At 38.4% G+C, this 26,302-nt stretch overlaps 1 protein-coding gene across 2 annotated transcripts in view; it reads left to right on the plus strand.

The window, feature by feature from the left end:
* spryd3 (SPRY domain containing 3) overlaps positions 1 to 26,302 on the plus strand; it is a 58,969-nt gene that overhangs the window by 21,499 nt on the left and 11,168 nt on the right. For both annotated transcript variants that reach the window (XM_022677055.2, XM_022677054.2), the window contains exons 5-7: positions 286 to 421; positions 2,178 to 2,366; positions 16,788 to 16,937. In XM_022677055.2, coding sequence (XP_022532776.1) covers positions 286 to 421; positions 2,178 to 2,366; positions 16,788 to 16,937 — 475 coding nt within the window. The remainder of the gene's footprint in view (positions 1 to 285; positions 422 to 2,177; positions 2,367 to 16,787; positions 16,938 to 26,302) is intronic.

Here is a 26,302-nt window from a genome sequence, read left to right on the forward strand (position 1 = left end):
TTTTTTTTTTTTATTTCAGTCATTTCTCATTTTCTGTAAATAAATGCTCTAAATTAGAATATTTTTATTTGGAATTTGTGAGAAATGTTGTCTGTAGTTTATAGCAAATATGAACTGTATAAATCTCTCTCTTTTTGTTGTTTTTGTTCTGCTGTTTCTTTGTTAATGAGAATCACTTCCTGCCCTCTCAGCCCAAACCCTCCCTCCCCACCTTCCAAACGAACACAGATAATCAGATGTTACAGCTGAAGGTCTGCTGACTCTCTCTGCTCTTCTCTTCCTCAGACTGTATAACGGCAACCCCGTCGGCCAGCAGTTCGGCCCCAAGTGCAACCGAGGAGACCGGATAGGCTGTGGAATCTATGCAGACACCTTCGACGCTGGACTCACCACTGTGTTTTTCACCAAGAACGGCAAAGAGGTGAGTCACACTTACTCAGAGAGCACCTTTACCCCCCCCCCCCCAGTCGTGAAACTGCTGTGGGGCGGATGCATGGACGTGAATTGTGAGATAATGGTCGATTCAGCTCAGAACAACACCACCAAAAGGAGGAGAGCATTTGTTCTTCTAGATGAGGGCTTCCTGCCTTTATTTGCACTGCTGTTCTCTACTTCCTGTCTGTGACCTTCTTTGAAAAAAAGGAGCTTCACAGAAGTGAGCAGCTACTTCAAATGAATTCGATAACGACAGTCTGAGTTCGGAGGGGAGCGATTTGTCTCTGGCGTTTCGCCCGTGTTGATGTTCTCCCTGTGATGTAACCCACCAGCTATGCCGCTGAGCATTGTGGGTAAATGCTTGCAGAGAGAAAAGTTCATAAGCGCTCCGCTAATGTGCTGGCAAATATTTACATGCCGCAGAAACGCGCTCATCCAGCAGCAAAGCCTCCAGCGCTGAAGCATCAGTTAATAATCCAGTGTTTTCCATCAGGCACGGTCAGGGCCAGCAGAGAAGTGAAGGCCTCATTTCACACAGAAACCTCTTCTCCAGCCTGTTCTGTTCTCGCACTAGTGAGGCATGACTCGTAAATAAGTACCCTGTTATGATTTTCCATTCGCCCTAGTCATTATAATATTAATGGCTTGTAAACAGTTGCGATGCAGCTGCAGTAAACACGAGCAGAGGAAGATAAAGTATAAAGTGAGCAGCAGATGTCCTGTTCTGTAGTTTGTCTGTTCAGGGATAGGGCTGAAAATAGGGCTGAAAATAGGGCTGAGTGGGGAAAAAAATAATTTCTCGATTTTCTTATTTATTTATTTATTTTTTTTATGATCAATATATATATTTTTTTTCATGCAAAATTTAAACAAGGGTAAGAAAGGATGAATGCAAAAGGAAATAAAATGTTTTGCTATGTTGAGTAAATGAATCACCAAAATAGATTCCATGTAAAGTCCAGGTGTAATCTAGTTTTGTAACATTATCTATTTAGCAGCAGTAAGTCCAGAGAACAGTAGCTTGCACTGTATCGTTTTATCTTCAACTCTATTTCTAGAATATCACACAACACTGTGTTCACATTTCCAAAATTTCCAAAACTTTACAATTTCTCAAATTTTTACATGACTTCTGAAAAAAGAAAAAATTCGTAATTTAGGTATTTATGGTATTATCTGGCCTTAGAACTTCTATTCTGAAATTTAAACACTTTAGGGATGTTTTTTTTGCTTCTAAGGACTAATAAAGTCCACACCAAATTGACAGTGTAATGTTTTATGCTGTTAATGCAAAATTGATATATTGATATAATTGATATAAATAAATAAATGAGTTATTTATAATGTGTTTTTTATAATAATTACTTTTATAAACATAACATTTGACAGTATTTCAAATAAAATGATAACTGAATGTCACGTATTATGTCTTTGTAATGTATTTATGGTTTTATCTGGCCTCAGAACCTTTATTCTGAAATTTGGACACTTGATTTAATTATTTACTTCATGTCTGCTATTTTGGGATTTTTTTTTTAATGTCATTTATTATTTGTTTTTAATGTGTTCATTTATGGTTTTATCTGGTTTTATGTGACTTTTATTCTGGAATTTCTCCACTGTGAGCAGAGAGAGCGAAAGGAGCAAGCCTTTTCCTTGCCCCGTTTCTGAGTTATTAGCCTATAATAATGAGCTTCATTTATGTTTATAATGGTTGCAGCTGATTTTGTGTGTTTTTATAGGTGGGCTCTGTCGTGGTGCCGGTGGCTCCAGATGGGCTCTTCCCGGCGATTGGTATGCACTCTCTGGGAGAGGAGGTGCGGCTAGACCTGCAGGCTGAGTGGGGGACTGAGGAAGAGGACAGCGTGATGATGGTGGACAGCCACGAGGACGAGTGGGGACGCCTGTATGACGTCCAAGTTAGCGGAACGGTGAGTCAGGAACAGCTAAAATCCAGAGTTGTTTATGATGCTGCTCATGATGATGAAACTCTTCCTCATCCTCTTCCTCATTGTCTGCAGCAGCTAGTAAAAAAAAATATTCAGAAAAACAAAACGAGTCGAGCAGGAAAAGCATCGTGTCTACATCAACCCGTCAATTAGTATTAATGGCCCCGCCCACCTCGGCTTGGGACCGCCCACAGACAGAGCAGAGCTGAAGCCGGGCGGCGACGCCGTCTCGTCAGATAGGAGATAACTAACAGCACTAGGAACAGCATGCAGTTCATTCCTGTGTTATTTGTGCGAATAACACATCAGTGTTTAAATACTTTACTTAGGAATTCAGAGCTAAGAACAAATGGTTAGAATTAGTCAAAAGACTATATAATATTTTCAGTCCTGTAGTTTGTTTAATCTAGTCTTAATCAGTAAACAAGTTTGTAAATTTGAAGTGTTGGGTTGGGTTGGGTTTGGTTTGTTTTCACACAGGGAAGAATCCAAGCGCACCAAAAAATATCTAACATGCATGAATATAAATTTATATTATACAGACCTTTGTTAGGTTGGAGCTTCATTAACCAGTAGAAAATGATGATAACTATGTTTGTTTAATTTTGGAATCACAATATTCATCAGAAGAAGGTAGACTAGTGTTTTTTAGTTTTTCCCTAAATCTTTCCTTATTCAGAAAATCATTGTTGTTATTTTTAAGGATTGTTCTTGTTCCAAAGAACAAATTGTGATTAATTGCTAATTATGCTTTACTAATTGAAAGATTATAATTTATGACTACTGTTATGCAGGAAATGTTGCTGTTGCAGGATTTGATCATGCCGATTTTGTAAGAGCAGTCTTGCAATGCTGTGATTAAGGCTGCTTTTCAAATATGGGAATTATTTATTGGCCCCAGGACAGGGAGTTAGTGAATTATGAAAGGCCTGGGCCGGGGCTGCAGGCTGCTTTTGTCTCGGCTGCCGGGGAGCACGTAGTTTACAGCACCTCCACTCTTGCGAAAAGCATCTGGAGGGATAGTGTTACAGGGGAAGGTGCTCGGTGCCAGGCTTGCGGTTCTTTCGTACAAGATGACAAATTGGCAGAGGATTGTGGGTGCCAGAGGCGATGGTCTTCACCCATAACTCTTCTGAGTGTTGGAGCGCGTGTGGCGAGGAATGTTCAGTTATGTTAGGATAAAAAATACGTTGTTCACAGATGTGTTTCTGGAAGAAAATCTGATGTCTGATTTACGCCAGGTGATCATCACCATCTGAATCAGTTTCTCTGATTTTGCTATTTATAGGTTTATGTTTGAGTAAAATGAACATTGTTGTTTTATTCTATAAACTACAGACAACATTTCTCCCAAATTCCAAATAAATATATTTTCATTTAGAGCATTTATTTACAGAAAATGATGAGAAATGGCTGAAATAATAATAAAAAAAGATGCAGAGCTTTCAGACCTCAAATAATGCAAAGAAAACAAACAAGTTCATATTCATATAGAATTCATATTAAGAGTTCAGAAATAATCAATATTTGGTGGAATAACCCTGGTTGGTTTTTAATCACAGTTTTTTTCATGCATCTTGGCATCATGTTCTCCTCCACCAGTCTTACACACTGCTTTTGGATAACTTTATGCTGCTTTACTCCTGGTGCAAAAATTCAAGCAGTTTACAACTTTTCAGGTTTGATGGTTTGTGATCATCCATCTTCCTCTTGATTATATTCCAGAGGTTTTTAAAAAAGTTTTAAATGCATTGCTCTATAGCGCCACCATCAGTCCAACTATTGTATTGTATAAATTAGTGTTAGTGTGCCTATATATACCATTTTTTGAGTTTGGATGATTTGCAGCTGCTGCACTACATCTTTTTTATATGGTGGTTCTTGGACTCCTCTAATAAATGAGATGTTGGACAATAAATAACTTTAATTCTAAAGATTCTCCATATATTTAATGTGTTAATAGGATATTTTCTGGATTTGCTCTGCTGTTGATCCAGTAGGATTTAGGTCTTCACCTGCATTGCCTCTATGAGGTTAAATCTGCTACCCAGAGGTGATGAAGGCGTGTTTTGACAGGCATTGAGAGGTTGGGCTCAGTAAAGTGAGGGCCTGCTTCCCTGAAGATCATTTTCCACATTAGTCACTCTTGAGTACAGTAATGTTGATGAGGAACTTTCAGCATGAACATTTTTATGTGAAAACTGAACTGACAGTGTTGATCCAACACTCAGTGTTATCTGCTGTAAATAACTATTTAAAACAACGATTACTTGAACCAGCATGAAGTGTTCTGAGATTGATATCTCACTGAACTGTCCTCCCTTAGATAAAAGCTTAATTTAATAAATGCACTTAACATGTATTGCGCCTTTTTCTATAGTATTGAATTGAATTAGTTTGTATTTAACTTTGTTGGTATTTACTTTGATATTTGATGCAATAAATAGTACACCATATATTTGGCATATTCCACTGGATCTGCGCAATTTCTGTCCCCAGGAAATTACATGTATAAATGTGCAGACAAAATAACTTTAAAATAAATATTATTATTAAGCATAGTGTCTTGCACATTGACCTAATTGCAAAAGTAAGATACGTAATTTAAAAAAAGATATAAAAACTACTTAGAACACAAAAAAAATAGCATTTCTTACCCGTCCCTCTCTCTAACTATAAACTTTACCATGAAATTTAATAAATAAACTCCTTCAGAGATTTACATTTTCAAACTACGCTCGGAGAGATGACTCAGAAATTCCAAACAGGCAATAATTTAAATACCTGAGGTCCCCCGACGCTGCTTCTCTCACCCCTTGTCACAGAAAATGAGGTGAGAATTGTCTTCAGAAAGCTAAATAAGAGGAAAGATGCTGATCCTGCTGTGTTTATCAGCGTCTCTCAGCTGGTCCCAGAACAAATGGCAATTTTCAACACCTCCTTTTCACCGTCTGAAGCACCAGAATGCTTTTAAGTGGCTTTAAAATTATACTGATCCAAGATCTTAGTAGATTTAGACCTGTTGACCTCGCTGCTGAATGACATGTTACTGTTAGCGGATAGCTGCTAATGCTAATGCAACCTTAGGTTACTGTAAATAAACAGAAGTGCTTTACTTAACCCAACTTTTAGCTTTAAATCTGTGAGACCTGATGAATTAGAAGGAAAACATGGCGGTACCCTTGTTCCTTACTAGTGTCGCACAATGCGCCTTATAATCTGGTGCGTCTTATGTATGAAATTAGACCAGAAAATAGATTTTCATTGATCGTGTGCCTTTATAGTGTAAAAAATACTGTAAATATGAACGTCTGACCGGTGACTGTTGTCAGGGTTCAAATCAGTCAGTGGAGCACCTGTGTGTAGCAATACACCAGAAATGTACCTGAACACACCTTTTTTTTTTTTTTATATTTCCAGACCATCACGTCTATTAAGTATAGATATATTCACAAGCACTGTTGCTGTTTTAAACAATGCAGATGTTAGGTGTCAAAATAGACTGTTTGCAAGGTGTAAGATAGCAATGAGCATCGCGACGCACCTTGCACAGGAAGTAGCCTAAGATAGGGCCCTTATTTATATTATTTTGACTAAATTTGCAGTCAGGCTCAAACTAAAGCCTTTTAAACACGTATTCTGTATTTTGCATCATACACAGATATGTCTGATAGATCCTGTATCATTAGTCGAGTACATCGTATTCTCTGCGTGGGTTTTGCTGTCCTCAGCTCTTCTGGCTGTATTTTATGAGGTGAATTGGAGGAGGGTTTAGCCACAGAATTCACAGAACACTGCGTTCCTGCTCTCCGCGGACCGTGAGCTTTTGTTTGCTCTGTTTACATTCGGGGCCGGTGGGATGGACGCTGCTGTTTAGATAAGCGGGTATTACAGTATAAGTCAGTGCTAACTGTCATCAAGCCTGTCTATGCTGAGCCTTTTCAGACACGCCCATGCGTTATATTATAGGCTGTATATAGCTTTCTCTGTTAGCCGTCTAATTTCAGATAATAGCTGGAGGTTATTTCTGTGCTGGAGGTTAGTTCTTCTTCTTCTGGCCTCGTCCCAAACCTCCTTCATTGATCCTGAAGCTATTGTATTGACCACTACAGTCACCGGAAGTGACTGTAAGCAGAATGAAGATTATTCATGTATCTTGACCTATCTTACTGCCAGAGAAGCTTGGATATCTCAAAATAAAACTTGATTTTACCAAATTAAAATCCTCTGGAATATAATCAAGAGGAAGATGGATGATCACAAGCCATCAAACCACCAAACTGAACTGCTTGAATTTTTGCACCAGGAGTAAAGCAGCATAAAGTTATCCAAAAGCAGTGTGTAAGACTGGTGGAGGAGAACATGATGCAGAGATGCATGAAAAATAAAACTGTGATTAAAAACCAGGATTATTCCACCAAATATTGATTTCTGAACTCTTAAAACTTTATGAATATGAACTTGTTTTCTTTGCATTATTTTTTAATTCTGAAAGCTCTGCATCTTTTTTTGTTATTTCAGCTGTTTCTCAATATTTTTATTTGTAATTTGGGAGAAATGTCTGTAGTTTATAGAATAAAACAACAATGTTCATTTTACTCAAACATAAACCTATAAATAGCAAAATCAGAGAAACTGATTCAGAAACTGAAGCGGTCTCTTAATATAATGTATATTTATCTTTGAACCACATTTTATCATAGTGTTTTATTTATTGTTAGACGAAACTTGTCACGCCGGCCACGGCTCATTCTGTGCCTCATGTCATTACTGCTGAGCATAGAATTCACTGTGACTTGTGCCCAAAGACTACAATTCCCAGCACTCTATGGACTACAAACATGGTGATGCTGCTTGGGAAGAGCAGGCTGCGTCTTCTCTCACACACTTGCAGGCTATTGATTCATTCAATTAGCATCTAATGCGATTCAAAAATTGCATTATACAAGTCGCGATTTCAATTAAAATTGATTAATCGTACAGCCTTATGTTCAGCCTTAAGATACTTACTGACCAATGGGCTGGGTTTGTCTAAATCTAACTGTGTAAATTTAATGAGTGCTGAATATAATAGAGTTTTATAATTTGGTCATTCAGGATTACATCTATAGAGAATCTGGAAGGTTGAAGATTCTTGGATCAGAAAGTTGCTGAGTTTTTAATTTTTTAATGTTATTATGCAGCATGAAGCTAACCGCGGATACTATCATCACTGGAGCCGTCAGCTGTTTCTGTCTAAAGTTAATGAGCGCTGCTGGTAATGATGATCATCTCATTACAGCTGAGACATCACCCCGAGCACACTGCGAGCACACCGCCGCTCTCTCAGAGCTACTGCAGGCCTCAGCGGCGTGAGACTCGGGAGAGTTAAACAGGCTGCGGTTGCTTAACAGTCTTTTCTTGCTCCTCTGTTCTGTATTATGAGAGAGTGTTTGGCTGGGGTCGTGCGGACGTGCCGCTCCACCCGAGCGCTAGCCGGAGATCTCGCTGTCTGTTGCCACAGCAGTGCCTGCGCCCGGCCGCTTAATCCCTCTGTTCTGTGGAGCGGGTCGACGGCAGCGGCCCTCTGTCTGTCTCTCTCTCTGTCTGTCTCTCTGCCTTTTCTTGTCTCTTTTCTTGTCAACACTGAGCCTCCAGACACAGATCTATAGAATCATAAACACTAAAACACAAATATCCACCCAGAAACGGTTAAAACGATAGTTTGAAACATGACTTTTTCCCTTTGTCCTAAATGTAGACCGTCAGCTAAGTGTTGCGCTGGAACTACAAGGCTTGTAGATATAGTGTCTTGCAAAAAGACAAAAAAAAACCTTAAAAAGTTATGAAATTTGTCTGAAGTACAAATGAAACAGATTGTCCCAGAGAGTAAATTTAGTCTAAAACAGTATGCTCTTAAATTACATTTTTATATATATATATATGTATATATATGTGTATTAGTGGTGTCAATCGATAAAAAAAATTAATCAGAATAATCACAACAAAATTCTGTGATTAACTGCGATTAATCGCATTTGTTTTACTTCAGACGTACATTTTTACAGTGGATATTTAAATGTAAATAAAAGAATTAATGTAAGAAATGTAAAATGCAATTATATGTACATTAATGGTGTCAATTAATATAATAGTATATACTTGTATGTTTGAGGGGAGATAAAATCAACGTTGGGTGCTGGAATAAAGAATGCATGATAAATTGGATTGTAAAAGTCCCAGCTAAGTTGTACTTTTCCTGTCGTTACGATAGCAAAGACACACTGACACATTGACCCTAAAGAGTTCAGAAATCAATATTTGTTGGAATAACCCTGGTTAGTTTTTAATCACAGTTTTTTTTCATGCATCTTGGCATCATGTTCTCCTCCACCAGTCTTACACACTGCTTTTGGATAACTTTATGCTGCTTTACTCCTGGTGCAAAAGTTTTTCAGGTTTGATGGCTAAAAGGTTTTTAGGTGATTTTCTTATTTTTTGCAGAGCTGTAGATTTGTAAAATAGATCTTTTGAGTTGGGAGTTTGAGTGCTGAGGTTCTCGTGGGTCAGCAGACGCAGTGATTTGCAGAGTTGGGTGGTGGCAGATGTGTGTCATCCTGCTGCCGAGTGTCTCGACCCACTCAGCTCAGTGATTTACTGCAGCTCCAGTCACAGCCTCTCACCACACCCACCGCACCAGTTCCCAAACATGCTTACTGTACACTTTTTACTACAATTAAATTTATATGAGAATTAAATCATTGTGGCCGGTGGATATTGGGATTACAGTAAGACTAACCGCTGACGGCTAGCCTGCATAGCATATAAATACCCTGCTGTAATTGGGCCATTGTTCTGTGCGTGGTGTTTTTTTTTTTTTTTTTTTTTTTTTTTTTTGCATCCTTTCTATACAATGGCCTTTCAGAGACCCTTTTCTGATTGAATGATGAATTAGTTTATTTTATTTATGACTATCTTGCAAATAATGGCTTGCAAAAGTATTCGTTAAAACCACAAACCTTAAATGTTTTTATTAAGATTTTTTTAAGTAGCTCATAATTGTGGTAAAAAATGTTTGCAAACTTTTGATAGAAAAGAAAATTAAAAGCAAAACTAAATAAGACAAATAAAAGTCCTTTAAATTACCTTCAGAAATCTTAACTTATTTTGTTAATAGAGTTAATCTAGCTATGTGTAATTTAGCCTCACTATAAATACAGCTGTTCTATGATAAAGTTGTGGAGAAGAAGTTTAAAAAGCAGCTCTCTTCCATCAATCCATTACCCAAAAATTAAGAAAAAAGTTATTCTACAGCTTATTCTTCAAACCTACCAAGATATGAACCAACCATCCACCCGAACTAACAGATCCAGCAAGGGGAGCACTGATCAGAGAAGCAGCCGAGACCCATGATCACTCTGGAGGAGCTGCAGAGATCCACAGATCAGGTGGATCAGGAGAATCTGTTCACAGGACAAATATAAGTCCTGCTCTCCACAAATTTCATCTTTAAGGAAGAGTGTAAGAAGAACATCAATGTTTAAAGAAAGATGTAAGAAGAGCTGTTTGCAGTTTGTAGCTACAAGCGGAAAATGAACACTTCTCATCACCCTGAACACACCCTGATCCCCACTGTGAAACATGGTGGCGGCAGCATCATGCTGTGGGGATAAGCTTTTCTTCAGCAGGGACAGATTTAGGAAGCTGGTCAGAGTTGATGGAGGGAAGATGGATGGAGATAAATAAATACAGGACAATACTGGAAAAAGAAAACCTATTGGAGGCTGTAAAAGACCTATAAAAGCCTTGAGGCCTTCCGTCAAGACGATGACCCCAAACATACAGCCAGAGCTACAGTGGAGCTAGAATGATTTAGATCAGAGAATATTCATGTGTTAGAATGATCCAGTTAAAGTCCTTAAGACCTAAATCTCATTGATCTTCTGTGGAGAGACATGAAAACTGCTGTTCACAGACCAACACTCTCCATCCAACCTGACTGATCTTCAGCTGATTTATAAAGAAGAATGGAGCAAAAATCTCTAGAAAAGTCTCTAGATGATCAAAGCTGGTAGAGACAAACCCCAAAAGACTTGGAGCTGTAATTGCAGTGAAATGTGGAACTACTAAGTATTGATGTATTTGGTAGATCTTTTGCACGTCACACTTTTCAGATCACTTAAAATCTCAATAAAATACATTTTAGTTTGTGGTTGTAAGTTGACAAAATGTGAAAAAGTACTTTTACTTTTAGACACTGAGCTGGCTTCTTCATTCAAGCCTGGTTCATCTCCTTCCTGTAAAAGCTTTGGCTTCTTTTTTAAAAAGTAACCAGAGTGTGAGAACAGTGGAACAGTCTTTTGGTTTCTCTCTTCTGTAGGAGGAAGAATGTGTGAGAAAAAAGGAAATGCAGACTTTATCGCTGGCAGGGTGAGGCCTGGTAACCTGCTTTAACAAGAGAGCTTTCCACTGTGGGTGTGACCGTTTCTGCCCAGTTCATGATGGAAAGTAAGATGACACTAAAGAACAAAAGGGTCAGGGTTCTGGTTTGACCCCTGCTGTGTTGACGAAAAATCAGTATCTTTGGAGATTGATTGTAGTCAGTATTAGATGTAGTTGGCATTGATTTTAAAACATTTAAGCACATTTAAAGGATTTGTGCTGGAATACCCAATATATTTTTTTACCATATACAGTTTGCACACAGTGATTAGGCCGGTAAAAGGCCAGTGGAAGGATGGCTTTCGGTTTTGATGTTTCTGTATTGGACGACTTTCAGCCAAACTATTCTAAATGTTGGTTGTTCGATGTTTCTAGCCGATTCAGGAAGCTGGTTTGCTGCTGCTTTGCACCCTGTAGTTCCCCATCCAACCACTATGTAGAAACACATGAAAAGGAGTGTTGAAACCTAAAGCTGAGAATGACACGGTCTGATTTATTTAAATTGCCGTATTTGTAGAATGTGTAAAACTAACATTCTCACGAAGGAAGCAGTCTAAAGACTTAACGCCACTAACCGGATAATCCTCTCAAGAGTAAATCACAATCAAACACAGCATAGAAAGCAAACACTTTCAGTCTTTCTCAGCTCTCTCTTAGAGCTTTTTAAATGTGATTAATTCCAAAACACTAGGAGGACTGCATCCAACACTACAAAGCATTTACCCAGAACAGAGTACCAATCCATATCTGGGAACACAGTCATACACATTTTTAATGCTGGTATTTCCCTGTATGTTTGGGATTGGATCGGTGACATCCCTATTTTTTAAGTCTTCTTGTCGGTGACCCATTAAAATAGTTTCCTATTTTTTTTTTTTTTTTTTTTTTTTTTTTTTTTATAGTTTCCCAGCTTCTTCACTAGCTTTGAATGTGTGTATCTCTGGGTTTACTAAAGTGCATCCAGTGACTCAGGCTAAAGGTTTAACAGAGGTTTAGAGGATGCGCTGTGTGAGGACTCTCAGTAGCTTCAGATAGATGATTATTTCTGTGTAAGATCTCCAGAAGTGTAATATATGCATCCGCTGTTTACAGCAGGCAGCGTCCGCTCCGCTGTAATAAAAGCAAAGCTGGAATCTGGGAGCTCTGCCGCTCTCATTCTAATCTGATCTCACAAAGACGTCTGAAATGATCACCCAAGCTGTTAAATTTCTCCCTTTTATACTTTTATCTGCACTCAAGATCTGGATTAGGTCTTAATGTTATTTTCTGTGTCGAACACAAGTAGGACTGGTTATCAAAATTCAATACCAAAAAAGCTCCGACAGAAATTTTCAGTGTAACGTTTATCTATTCAATCGTCTGACCAGTCAAGGCTAAATTTCAAAATAGAAAATTGAGATTAAAACAAAATTTAGTTTTATTAATTTTTCCAATTTTCTATTTTATTTTTTTTTTTTTGCACATTCCAATTAGAATTTCATAAAAAATGAAGAAAAAAAATCTTCTCTCAACAGTTTTTTAATTTTGTTTAATGTATTTTTTTTTTTTTTTAGATCTTTTAACAAAAATATATAGTAAATAATAAAACAATTAATTGAAAAATCTAAAAAAAAAAATATATATATATATATTTTTTTTATTCTGTTAGCGAAAGGCAGAAATTTACTTCATCAAAGCAAATGGAAAAAATTATATAGAAATTTTCTACCAAATTTTCTGTCTTTGTCGGCTCTCATGTCAATTTCGTGACGGTTGTTAAAAAAATACTTGTGAGAATATTATTATATCACTTTTTTGTACTTGTATACCGTTGTGTATTTTTGTCTTTAAGACTTGTGTAACTGCTAATGCCCGCTTGTTACGGAGGATCATTTACGGCTGGTTTACTCTGCTGATTGTTGAGGAGCGTGTGCTACTAGGGAACTGCTCGGGAACATTCGAAATATTTTGGAACTCCTTGGAAACCCTGAGTGGTGGTTATATCTGGCAGAGAGGATAGCGTGAAAGAGTTCCATCAAATCTCTTAATGGACGATTGTGTCAATTAGGTTGGAGAGGATCTGCTGTAGAGTGAAGAGACGTGCAGGGTTCTGGTTGGAGTCCTGAAGAAGCTCTGGTTTAATGACAGAAGCTGTCCTTCTTCTTCCTCTTCATCTTTATCGTTTCCATCGCGATTAATCACGAGGCGATGATGGGTGAAGACGTATCGTACTTCTTCTCAGAGTGACGGACGAGCAGGATTTCAGAAACGACAGGAGCACTTTGTGTTTTAGTCATCATTTAGTCATCTGAAATGTTTTTACTTTTAGTCTAGTTTTAATCGACTAAATATATGAATACAGTCGACTAAAACTAGTCAATTTAGTTGACTAAAATGTAAATGCTTATTCATTAGTTCCCTTAAATTATTAACTATACACTTATACAAAATAAAACATTTATTAACCAGTTGTGTACATATTTGCATTTTTATATGATTTAACGTGTATTATTATTAGTATTGTAGGTCTATGACTAAGTATTTTAAATTTAGTTCTAGAAATCAGGTTCGAATTAGATGTATGGAAGGTAAAACCCTTAATTAAAACATTTGAATGGTTAAATTCCAATTTAAACAGAGCTGTAGACTCAAAAACACAGCTTTTAAAGAAGCTAGTTTTATCTCCCGCCCACCTACTGTAGCTATATTCTATTAATAAGGATGCGCTCAGGATGTCCTGAGAGACTTAATGAGTTAAAGTGAGAAACTGATGAGAAAGTGCTGTAAGGAACTACTCTTCACAGACTTTTGGGTTCAATAGATTCACTTATTTTCTACTGGAAAAGAGACGGGTACTGATTGGTTGACTACCCTTCTTGTCCCGCCCCTCCACCTTCGCTAAAGTAGTAGTGATTTGGATCTCTTCCTAACTGGTCCATACCTTTCACTACACTAAATCAGTTCTGATTGAATGTCGTCCCTGCCGAACATGTTCGTGTCGTTTTTATTCGTTGACGAAAATGTCGTTTTTATTATTTTTTGCTGTTTTTATTTAGTTATCGTCTCGTTTTCGTCTTTAAAAAAAAAAAAAGGTTTCGTCAATGAAATCAACACTACTCCTCCTGATTTTTAAGAAGATGCTCCAGGAGCTGGGACTCACGTTCAGAGAGCTGCACCTGTTGCCTGGGCAGCGGGTCAACAAAACAACTTTTCCAACCCCCACGCAGAGCCGCGGATGAGCGCGGTGGCGAAACGGGGGTTGGATCTGTCAGCACCGTCGCTGGAGCGTGCCGGGAGCTGTCGGGAGCCATCGGGAGTGGCCAGCCTCCCCGGTTACTCAGCCTGGAGAGGGAGGAAGGTGTGACTCCGGCGGTTCTGCCTCTACCTTCTGAAAGGAGCTGGCGACCGACCGGTCCTGGCATGAAGAGCGAGAGGAGGTGGAGGGGAATTCTGGAGCCAAGAAGAACAAAAACAGCAGTACAGTCACCCACAGCCTTCTAAAATAGCTTCTAAAAAAATAATAATATAGATACTCCACGGTTGATTCCATTAATGGAGATTAGCATCCAGGTGCGTGCTCTATACCGAGTCCAAAACACCGAAAGGAGACGTGCCATTCCTACAGTTTTTACTTGGCAGCGTTGTGCAGGTTGATTGAGGTTCTCAACACCAATGATGGAACGATGGGTACCTGGAAACTGTTGGGCAGGTCTTAATGGTAGACAAGTAATGAGGGCCATATCATATTGTACACAAAAATATTGTACATTTTTTAAACAATAAAAAAAGCATATACATGATACAAACCCCCCTGATGCTCAATCACTCTGGAACAGAGTAAATCTGGACTCATCAGACCCTCAAATGCACCCTACACAGCTGTTTAGTCTCTTTTAATCCGTTTAGTTTCCTTCACTGCATTGTGTGTCTATGGCAAAGCTCTTACTTTCACTATTAAACATCATATCCTTATCATAAGTTCTAGGGCTGCTTTTCAACCATTTGATTTATTTTACCAAACGTTTAAGTCATCGCCGACCACATTCATGATGACCACATTCCTTCCTTTTTAGTAGTGTCCACAATCTTTTAGATTTCTATGCTTGATGAAGCATTGCAAAAAATTTCACCCTTCTTAAACAGATGAACATCTTTTCTACGGCCGCAGGATGAATTTTTTCACGTGGTTGTTTAACAAATGAGAAGCTACTCCCTGCATCAGTTAAATGGTTAAATACGATAACTTGTTGCCAGCTGAAACATTAATAATGAAATATTAATAACTCATGCAGTAGTTCTTATTATTATTATCCAATTGGAGGCTCCTATCTCACCTATTTGCTTAATTAATCCGGATGGTGTCCTTTTTTAAAGATGCTGTTTTGAAGAAGTTTAAACATTTAACTTTTATTTTGTTGCAGTACTATCTGCTAAAAAAATAATGAAGTATTTTTTAGGGTTTTGGTATATCGCCAAGAATATAGTTATCGCCCAAAATGCTCTCAAATATTGTGATTATTTTTATTTAGGCCGTATTGCTCAGCCTATTTTTGTATTGCTGTGTTTGACTTTTTTTTAAGGTACCAATCTCCTAGTTTCTCTCTATTTGTATCGTCTAACAAACCAGCAATCTCACCAATCTCAGTGCTAAACAATAAAGCCAGAAGTTACGAATGGCGTCACTGGATTTCTTTTCCATTTTTTGGGCCCAGTGGTGATTTCTAAAATCCCAAATGGAGCTTAGGTGCAGTTAATGAGGACAACTTAAAATAAAATAAGAAGGTAATTACAGAGATAGATAGCTCTTCTAGATCAGGAACATGGTCACAGTGTCCGTAACACTACGTTCGTCTGCAAAAAAACCCCAAAAAAAACAAAAAAACTAAATGTTCTTATTACTTTTTTGCTTCTTTCCGTTGAGTGGAAACGTTCAGATGCATAAATCAAAGACTGATCTATAAAAGACTGAGACTGGAGCAAACCTTCACACACTGGGCTTGTTCACACAGTCAGGGCAATTTCTAATTGAACCTAACGGCTCAGTAAATGTCTAATGAGTACCACCTCCTCACCTGTCTCACGTGGCTGCGCCCATGTTCTCGCGTGAGCCGTGATTATAAAGAGCGGTCAGTCTTTTACGCCTCTTTATTCGATCTCTAAGCACACACCTATAAACACAGAAACAAACACAGAGAAGGTGCTCAGAAGCTCTCATTCACCTGGGAGAGAGAATACTCACAGGAGGACACGCCTTCTGTACAACTGCTGCTCCAGCAGCGCAGCGTATGGTTCAATTCCAGTGGCATCATGAGCCATTGAGAGATCTTTGATTGAATGATTGATTTTCGGGGACCCAATCAATCAACCAATCAGTCAAATTTTGACCTCTTCACTTGACGTCATTATTGCGCGGTAAGGTATTTAATTTGTAGCTGCCCACCCCATTTATAATTTACTCAGGGTTCCTCAGTGTAGCGCTGTCAGAAGGCATTAGCCGCTAACCTCTAGCGATTAGCTGCTAATGCTAATGCTCCAGCCTTAGTGCTGGAGAAATGTGGGGATCTAAGCTTACTGTAAATAACCAGAAGCTCTTTACTCACCCAAATAAACAGTTTTTAGGGGAGAAATCTGTGTAGATTAACATACAGCTCTTGTTTGACTTTTAAAGATAGTCTTTGTTTTGTTTAATGAACGTAGCTTAGCTTTACTTAACTTATTTAGCTACCCCCCACCACCACCACCCAGCGGTGAGACGGTACTTTCCGAACAACCCTAAAAATGAACAACTTCTACCCTCATTTCTTTCTTTCCTCTCTTTCCCTCCTTTATCCCATTTTTATTTTTTAGGCTCCTTCAGTCTGTGCTAAAATGTTTTATGTCCTCTATTGCTTATGTATATCATTATTTGTAAGTTGCTTTGGATGAAAGTGTCCGCTAAGTTTAATGTACTGTAATGTAATGTGATGTGATGTAATAATGTGATTTATCTGTGTGTCTCCTCAGTTGCTGGAGTATGTTGGGAAGGGGAAAAGCATCATGGATGTGGGTCTGGCTCAGGCTCGCCAGCCGCTCTGCACACGGAGCCACTACTTCGAGGTGGAGATTGTGGACCCTGGAGAGAAGTGCTACATCGCGCTGGGCCTCGCTCGAAGAGTAAGTGAAGCCATTATATTTTCTTTACAAACAAGGCTTTTTTCTATGTTGTAACCTTATCCCATCTGTGAAACATGGTGGTGGCAGTATTATGACTTGGGCCTGTTTTGCTGCGTCTGGATCAGGATGAAAATGATGAGAAATGGCTGAAATAACAACAAAAAAAGATGCAAAGCTTTCAGACCTCAAATAATAATGCAAGGAAAACAAGTTCATAATAATAAAGTTTTAAAAGTTCATAAATCATCAATATTTGGTGGAATAACCCTGGTTTGTTTTTAATCAAAGTTTTTTTTTTCATGCATCTTGGCATCATGTTCTCCTCCTCCACCAGTCTTACACACTGCTTTTGGATAACTTTATGCTGCTTTACTCCTGGTGTAAAAATTCCAGCAGTTCAGTTTGGTGGTTTGATGGCTTGTGATCATTAATCTTCCTCTTGATTATATTCCAGAGGTTTTTAATTTGGTAAAATCAAAGAAACTCATAATTTTTTAAATGGTCTCTTATTTTTTTTTTATGTAATATTGGATAAATTTACTTAATAAACAAATAAACGAGCAAGTATTATTTTTTTTTATTCATTTGTTTAACTAGGTCTTCTTTTTTATCTACTTTTAGATAAATTACTTAAGAAAAGATAACTCAGCACAGACTTTTTGTTTGTGTGTTGTAATCAGAACAGTGTTCTGGCGTGCAAAGCCGTGAATTAAAAATGCACTTTCCTAGTACACAAACTGACGCCCCTTTCTTTATTTCCTTGCTCTGCTTCACGCCCCCGTTGTTGTGTCAAACTTAATAAGTTCAGACTGACTGTCCTTGTCCTGGAATGCATGTAATGAGGTGAGGCGAACGCGCTGGTCTCGGGCAGCCGTGCTCGGAGCTCGGGGTAATTGCTCTCCGGTCTGCAGCTACAGACGGTAAACAGACTTGTGGAGTAGAGGGTTGAGCAAGGCCACTGCGCCGCCGTCGTCGTCTTCTGAGGGGGAGGCGAGGTATGTGGGGACGGCGGGAGGAGGTTTATCAAAGGTGCTGTGTCCTCCGCTGGAACGCTGTGCTCCTCGTGCATCTGCGTTTCATTACACAGCGTTTACAGCAAAGGCCAACAAAGGTGGTAAAGCAGGTAATTGAAGCGCTGCCTAATTACTGTTTACTCGGGACGGACGTCAGGCTGCTCACAGCATCCTGTGTCTAGGAGACCGTCGCATGCATGCACGATTCGTAGCACGCCTGAAAGTTCACATGTCTCGAAGAGCAATAGAAAGTTTCTCCACTGTTTCTGGCAGAAGTGAAGGGGAAATCGAGTGTCGAGCTCTGGATGATCTGTTCCGCTGGAAGAACATCCTGTTAATGAACCAGTTTCAGCTGGACGCTTTGACCTTCTATGAGACCTGTAGCTAGATAGCAGACCTTCAAGAGTAGCATTTATGTCCTTTTAAGCCCCGCCTCCTTTCCCAACACCTTAAAAAAAAAAAAAAAAAATTATGTTTGAATGGTTTTGCTGTGTTGAGACGTAATCATAGGTGGTTCATCATTTTACAGAAGGATGCTACTCAAACAGCAGAATATTAAATAAGCCAAGTCCCTTCAAGACTTTCTAACTGTTCTAGCTATTGCTCTGCACATTTTAGTGTGCTTTTTCCTGCTTTTAAAACGTCTGTTTTAACTAGGGGTATGTGTCTTGATACAGTTTCTGAATCAGTTTCTCTGATTTTGCTATTTATAGGTTTTTGTTTGATTTAAAATGAACATTGTTGTTTTATTCTACATTACATTACATTTGGCAGACGCTTTTGTCCAAAGCGACTTACAATATTGAAGTGCAATTCTATAAACTACAGACAACATTTCTCCCAAATTCCGAATTAAAATATTATTATTTAAAGCATTTATTCACAGAAAATGAGGAGAAATGGCTGAATTAACAAAAAAAAAGGATGCAGAGCTTTCAGACCTCAAATAATGCAAAGAAAAGTTTATGAAAGTTCATATTCATAAAAAGAGTTTTAAGAGTTCAGAAATCAATATTTGGTGGAATAACTCCGGTGGTTTTTAATCACAGTTTTAATTTCATGCATCTTGGCATCATGTTCTCTTCCTCCACCAGTCTTACACACTGCTTTTGGATAACTTTATGCTGCTTTACTCCTGGTGCAAAAAAAAAAAATTCAAGCAGTTCAGTTTGGTGGTTTGATGGCTTGTGATCATCCATCTTCCTCTTGATTATATTCCAGAGATTTTGATTAAATTTTTAATGGACTTTAATGTATTTAATGGACAAAATAAACAAAATGAAGTGTAGCTGCAACTAACCTATCTTAGAAAGAGAGTTTGGAGGAAAATGAAGCGTGGATGAAAGTAGAGGATGGCTCCATAGGTCTTTTTCTGGGTTAGCATTCGTGAGCGACAGTGAATAGACTCAAACATTCCCAAATTTTGGGTGACAAAAGGGGAAACGTGTATTAGGAGGTTAAAATGTGTAGCTACATGTTGGCAGGAGCGTCCAAGTCTAAGAATCGAGATGTATCTAGGAATCAAAAATTAAAACAACACACAACCAGCTACAAGATTGAGCTTTTAATGCATTTTCCATTCATTTCACTGCTGTTGTTGTTTTTGTTTTTTTATTGATTTTCTCTTTAATTTCATCTTCACTTCTACCTGTTAAAGTTTCCCCATCCCCACTATAACCTGTCTCAGGTGTATTAGGAGTTGGAGTGATTTAATGTAAGGGTCTCCTGGATCTGGTTGGTCTGAGGGGTGGAAGTGACTCATGGTCTACTCCACGTATTGGGTGTGCGTAGAGAACATTCTTTAGATGGTTGCTGTGATTTCTCCCCGGGTTCAGCAGGAGTGTGGTTTAATGTGTAGGGGCTGATGGGGGCTGAAGTGAAGGTAGAAGCTGTTATCTGAGATCAGTGAACCCTCACCCCGCTGGCTGAGGACCGCTGCTTTAGTTTTAAAGCTCCTCCACCCCACAGCTTGTTTGCAGCTCTGGAGAACGTCTGCTTGCGTCTGGAACACAAACTAGTTGCTAGGATGCAGGACAAAGGTCTGCGTGACTCTAATGAGAGGTGGCGGCGGCTGCGGCGGCGGCGTGTCCCGGTACACCGGTGCCACAGCGCCCGTTATCGACCTCCGGCCTTCCCTTTCCTCTCTTCCCTTCCGGCTGCACCAATCAGCTGACTCCGCTGCAGTTCCCAGGGAAGGAGAGTGCTGCACGCTCCTGAACTGGAGTTTATTAAACACCTCTAGAGCTGTAGCTATTGATTATTTTAGTAATCGAGTACTCTACTGCAAAATCAATTCGATTAATCTAGTAATCGGATAAAACATATTTGCTTGCTTACAGCGCAATTAAAATTGCACAAAAGACAAAAAACAAGACATTTTGCTTAATAATGAATGACCATTTGCTTTCCATTTTTAGATAAGTTATATTTATCAATTCACAACATGCATTTCCATACTGCAATCATAAAAAAAAAATTATAAGAAGAATTAAATAATTGTTCCTTTAATAAATTAAGTTATTATTTTCAACAAGGATTTCTTGTAAGTATTAAAACTTTAAGTCAATAATCCATAAAAAAGGCATAAGTATTTGCTTTATGTTGCTTTTTTGGACAGGGGATGTTCTCCTAACATTTACTCGAGTAATCGTTTCACCTCTAAACACCTCAGTATCACTGCTGAAATGAGAATAGTCTTAAACTCAACCAGAAATATGCAGCCTACAGCATCCTGTGAGTGTCCTACAGTGTCCTGTACCCAGTTATTATAAAGGATTACAGAAAAAAAACAACACAAACTGCACAGTATAAACCAACCAGTAGGGAGTGGGAATGGTATATGTTTATACTTCTCTACATCCAATCACAATCAGATTCACTCTATCTGGATGGAGAGATTTATCTGGATAGGGGTTTTATTGAACGATAAGAAGCCAGAATGGAAAAAACAAGCTTAAATTAAATAGTTAGTTTTATTAGATGTTAGAGTGGGTTTGCTAGTTTTTATTAGTTTTAAATTTTTTATTAGTGCTTAGTTTTAGTTTAGTAGGTTTTATTAATTCCAGTATAAGTTTTAGTTTTTGTCATACTTTGGGTTATTTGTGAGATGTGGGATTTTAAAAGGTACTATGTAATAAACTATTCAGTTACTGTAAAACAACCAACTGTCCACAAAAACTTGCCTTATGTGCAAAATATATATAATATATGTAAATGTTTTCACACCTGATTAGTCGAACTGCACTAAAAATACAAACGAACCAGAGTCCGTTTTAACCGGACCAAATTGTGCTGGTGTGAAAACTTAGTTTAGTTATTTTTATTTGTTTATTTATTTATTTTATTATATATTTTTTATTTTTGACAAAGTTTCATCAATTTTGCCATAGTTTTCACTTTCAAGTATATATTTATTTTGTTAATTGTTTAGTTCACACCTCCAACTTCCAGAATGCACTTCTAGATCAGCCTCACCTGAGTTTTGATTAAGTTCAGCTGTTTATCCATGTATTAAAACCTGTCTGTCTGGGTTTTTTGTTTTTTTTTGCTTGTTTACTTTGGTGCTTTGGTTTTCGACCCTTATTTTTTGTTTCTCCTGTTTATCCGTGTATTTTGACTCCGATGTTTTGATTAGTAAAGTCACTTTAATTTTAACTGCAAGTGTCTTGCTCCAAGTATGAAAGTAACATTGAAGTATGAAAGGAACATTTAGCCTTATTGCAATTTTATATAGCATCACATCATAAAATAAATCTCTAGGTTGAACACCAATAAAATGGTTTACATGAAACCCCCCTGACATACAGGACTTTTGAGGACACGTATTCATTCATTCATTCATGTATTATATATTTATATTTTTTTAAAGCCAAGGTCATGTTCACTGGGGTAAAGGTTAAGTTCAGAGCTGAAAGGCTGAGTGCCCCGTAGACCTCCGCATCCCGCTGTTCAGAAACACAATACTCATCCTGCACGCAGGACCAGCCGAGGCCAGGGGATTTACCTCCGGCTGAATTTCACGTTTATAATTCACGAGTGACGAGAGGTTGGCACAAAGGGATCTTTTCACACTCGCGCCCGGCCCTCATTGTGACGGTCGGGGGCCCGTAGCTTTCTCCCCCTCGCTTATCTCTCTGCTAAATTTGTACTTGGAGATGAGCATCCACCTCCATCAACAGCCTCTCGGCTACTTGTTGATTTTGCCACAGTGTGGAAATGCGGGCTGCTCAAATAACGCCGTGCCCCTGACTCCAGCAGCACTGCTGTTTGTGTTCTTTGGAAGTGCGATGCCTCGGGTTTTAATGGCTTTTCCAGCCACTCTTCGCTCTTCTCTTGGATTTTCCTTCCTTCCTTCCTTCCGAGTTTTCTTTTTTTTCCCTCTCTTGCAGCGGAGAGGGTTAATTGATAGCTTTACTTTAAGCCCTACAGCTGTCGTGTTTTCCTTTCCTACGGTACCTGCACGTATGATTGACACGATAGTGCGCTCTGTGTAATATTATTATTGTTAAGCGCCTATGCTCGTGTGTGTGTGTTTTGTGTACGGAACATGATATGGAACACAGATACCATCGAGGAAACGTACGGAATGTGCAAACATCCATCACACCGTTATGAAACCCCAGACTTTAAATGAAACTAAATTAAATCATATATGAAAATGATTGATTTATTTTGACATGAACCATCTCTAAACACGTCCTCCTCTTCTTATTGTCTCTGCACGCTCTCCAGGTTTGCCCGGGGTGTCTGTATGGTTGGTATCTTCTTGGCTCTCTTGATTTTTGCAGTAGGGCTGCAACGATTAGTCGATATAATCGACAATGTCGATTATTTAAATTTGTCGACTACAAATTTCATTGTCGACTAATCGTTAATTTGTAACACACACAAAAGATTACATATTTATTCACTAAATATCAGTACTCTCCACTCGTTTAAACAACATCCAGACATTTAAAAGCCTTTTAAATCTCATGTTCAGCTGTTTTTCTGTTGTTTTTAGAGATGGAGGACATGGCAAAAAAAAATAAAAAATCGTGGACTAATCGACTAATCGAAAAAATAATCATCAGATTAGTCGACTACCAAAATAATCATTAGTTGCAGCTCTAGTTTGCAGACCGTTCCTTCGCTCGCCTGATGAAATGCTTACGTTGAGATGGTTCCTAACTGTGCCCGGGAGGACAGAAATGAGGGGATGGGTATTTAAGCAGATCATCCATCTTGCTAAAGCCTGGGGTCTGTGGCTTTTCCACCAAGACAGTAAATCCATCAGCTTCTCCTCTGCTGGTCATTGACCTCCTCGTCTCTCTTTCTAATTAGATAAACAGATCAAACACAGACACTCTCTCTCTCTCTCTGTCTGTGCAGAGCTGTCTGCTCGTGATTTCCTGAAGACGTAAGGAAACGTAATCCTGGAGAAGAGTTTACGAAAAAACGTCTTGCGGTTTTGAGGGTTTTGAGAGTTGAGAGGAAGGATTTGGCTAAAGAGAAGAGCATAACTTGCATAGTTCTCTTCTCTTAGTATCTTCTGCTTTCCTCCATCTCTCCATCTCTCCATCCACCAACTCGCCAATGGTGTTTCTGGTCAACCTCAGGCCCTTCGAACCAAGAAGCCAAGATGTTCATGCAGCTTGCCATCAGCTGCCGGAGCCCAGAGAGAGCACAGTTTCCTTGCTCTCTCTCTGGGTGGGTACAGTAGAGTAGATGGCGCTCTCTCTTTCCCCTCATCACTCCTAGGGTGATGTGGATCAGCACAAGGCTGCGTCTGTGAGCTGATGTATCAGAACCGAGTCGCTGCTGCGCTTTCCTCCGAGCGTTAGTGCTGTGATGCTACTCGGTAATGCTACAGCAGCAGCATCAGCTCAAAAAGAGGCGGAGTCTGACTTCACATGTGTCGGTAATGTAAGTTTCTCAAACAAAGTTTAGGCACTAAATTGTCCATCACCTCTAACAGGTGACTTTAATTTAGGACTGCAACTAATGGCTATTTTAGTAGTTGACTAATCTGCTGATTATTTGTTCAGTTAGTCGATTAGTCAAGATTATTTTATATATATATATATATATATATATATTAAATAAAAGAAATTACAAAGTATATTATAGGAAACATAACACAGGCTGGATGTTATGTTCAGGAGATTCTTGGATACTTGTATGTGTTGTTACTTTTTCTCACTCTCTCCATCACACTTTAACAACATGACGACAATGAAATTCCGCATTAGCAACTTTTTACTGTCAACGTTGTCAATTATGCCAAGAAATCGTTGCATGCTTTCTTTAAATTAGCGATTTATTAGCTCATCATTTTTGGTGATCTCAATTTATACTGCTCTTTAAATCGCAACTGTTTGTACAATCTTCTGAATTCAGTCGAAATTTAGTAATGTAATGTTATTTATTCGTTTATTTATTTTAATATGTAACTGGAACCTAAATAAACCACTACTGCATCTACTGCTTTCAGTAAAAAGCTGCTCTTCAAAGCTCTTCTTCCTTATGTAGGGTGCTTAAAATGACGCGAGTACTCGAGAAGTGTTCTTCTGAACCTTAAAATTGATTTTTTCCTAGCTTTTAACATTTTTATAGCATGTATATTTCTAAGCTTTTATGTTTTTAGTTATTTTGTGTGCTATTTTCTTTGTAATCATTCTGACAAATATAAATTCCGTAATCTTTTTTTTTTTTTTTATCTATTTTTTAATTGTTCTTAATTTGTGGCAAGCACTTTAGACTGTATATACAAGAAGGTGCTGCACAAATAAACTTTACCATGGTCTTGCCTTTCTGCTGCTATATCACATCGTATGGAATGGCTCCTCAAGGCAAAAGGTGTCTACTTCCTTTCTCTGCAGACGTTGATGAGATAATCTCTGAAAAATCACACCGTAAATTAATAAACGTGTTATATTTACTATAAAGACTTTGGGATGAAGGCGAAACATTTCAGGAATGGGCAGAAGTTGCGTATTACTGCTGTAAGTGCCGAGGTTGCGGAAACACGTTTCCGATAATTAGCTGTGACTCGTTCTCTGATCTTATCTACTAGAAAATAATTGGCCTTTCCGAGTGTTTTTGCTGGCATGACCTGACTGTACACAAAAGACGTATCCTGTGCTGCTATGTGACGACCCTCCAGCAGTCTGAATTATAGAAACGTGTAATTGGTTTGTGTCTGCAGTGCTAAAGTATAAATAATAATATTGATGTGAAAGTGTTGAGTGAGGCGATTGATTTTAATCGTCTTGTAGATACACCATTCCAATGGCATTCGGTTAACTCTTATAGAAAATATGTAAATATTAGAGGCCGACCGATCGATCGGCCAGCCGATTTAATCGGCCGATTTTTGTTATTTTTTTATCAATCGGCATCGGCCGATTTTCTTATTTGGCCGCGCCGATTTTAATCCGGCACATCTGCGGGCAGCTACTTGGAACGCAGAGCAAGGTTTCAAGAGTGAGCAAGACTTTCAACGGGTAAGGCATCCATTTTTACAATCCAGTGTCCCAAAGTCTATATTTTCTCTCATGATTAGTAATCTGTGATGTTGCTTCATTTACTGAAAAAGAATAGAATTTCAACTGCATGTTGTAGCATTTCTCTCCAAACGAAACTATGCTTAGCGTTGATGGCAGGAGTGCATTTGGAATGCGCCCTGACTATGCAAGGCAAGCCCTATCTATAAGCTCTAGTATAAAATAACTGACGTCTCTTCTTCAGAAACGAAAATTTCAGAAAAATAACAAAAAATAACAAACGAAAATAAACCCAAAATGTTGACAAAAATATAATCTAACGAATTTCAAAAAAATAAAACGAAATTCTCCACACAACCAAAGAAAATTACTAAAACTTGTAATACTGAAAAAAGCGGAAAAACGCGTCTAACGGACTAACGGACCACGAGTGCCGCGCGCTCGGCACAACAACTCCCGCTGTACAACTCCGCTGTACAACAGCGCTTATAAATAAATTAAACACAAAAATGAGGGTATTCTATCAGTAATTTCAGTTCGTTTTAGTTAGTTTTATAAACACAAAATACAGTTCGAGATAGTTATGTTTTTCCTTTTAATTACCGTTTTTATTAGATTCAGTTAACACAAATGTTTTTCACTTTCAATTTTCGCTATTTCGTTCGCTTTAGTGAACAATAATAATTGGTTACTTAGCAACGTTGTAATTATCACACCAGAGCTTTATATAAAATAAAAATAGGAGCCTGATTTCGGGTCGGTCCTCAGGTCAGGTGGGATTCGGGCAGAGAATCTAAGCTCTAAAATAGAAAGCAGCACAAAAACCGGAGCAGCTAAAAAGAGCTTAACGTCCTTAATTCGGAACTTG

This window comes from Astyanax mexicanus, chromosome 13 (genome assembly GCF_023375975.1).
Source record: "Astyanax mexicanus isolate ESR-SI-001 chromosome 13, AstMex3_surface, whole genome shotgun sequence".
In the NCBI taxonomy this organism is placed as follows: Eukaryota; Metazoa; Chordata; class Actinopteri; order Characiformes; family Acestrorhamphidae; genus Astyanax; species Astyanax mexicanus.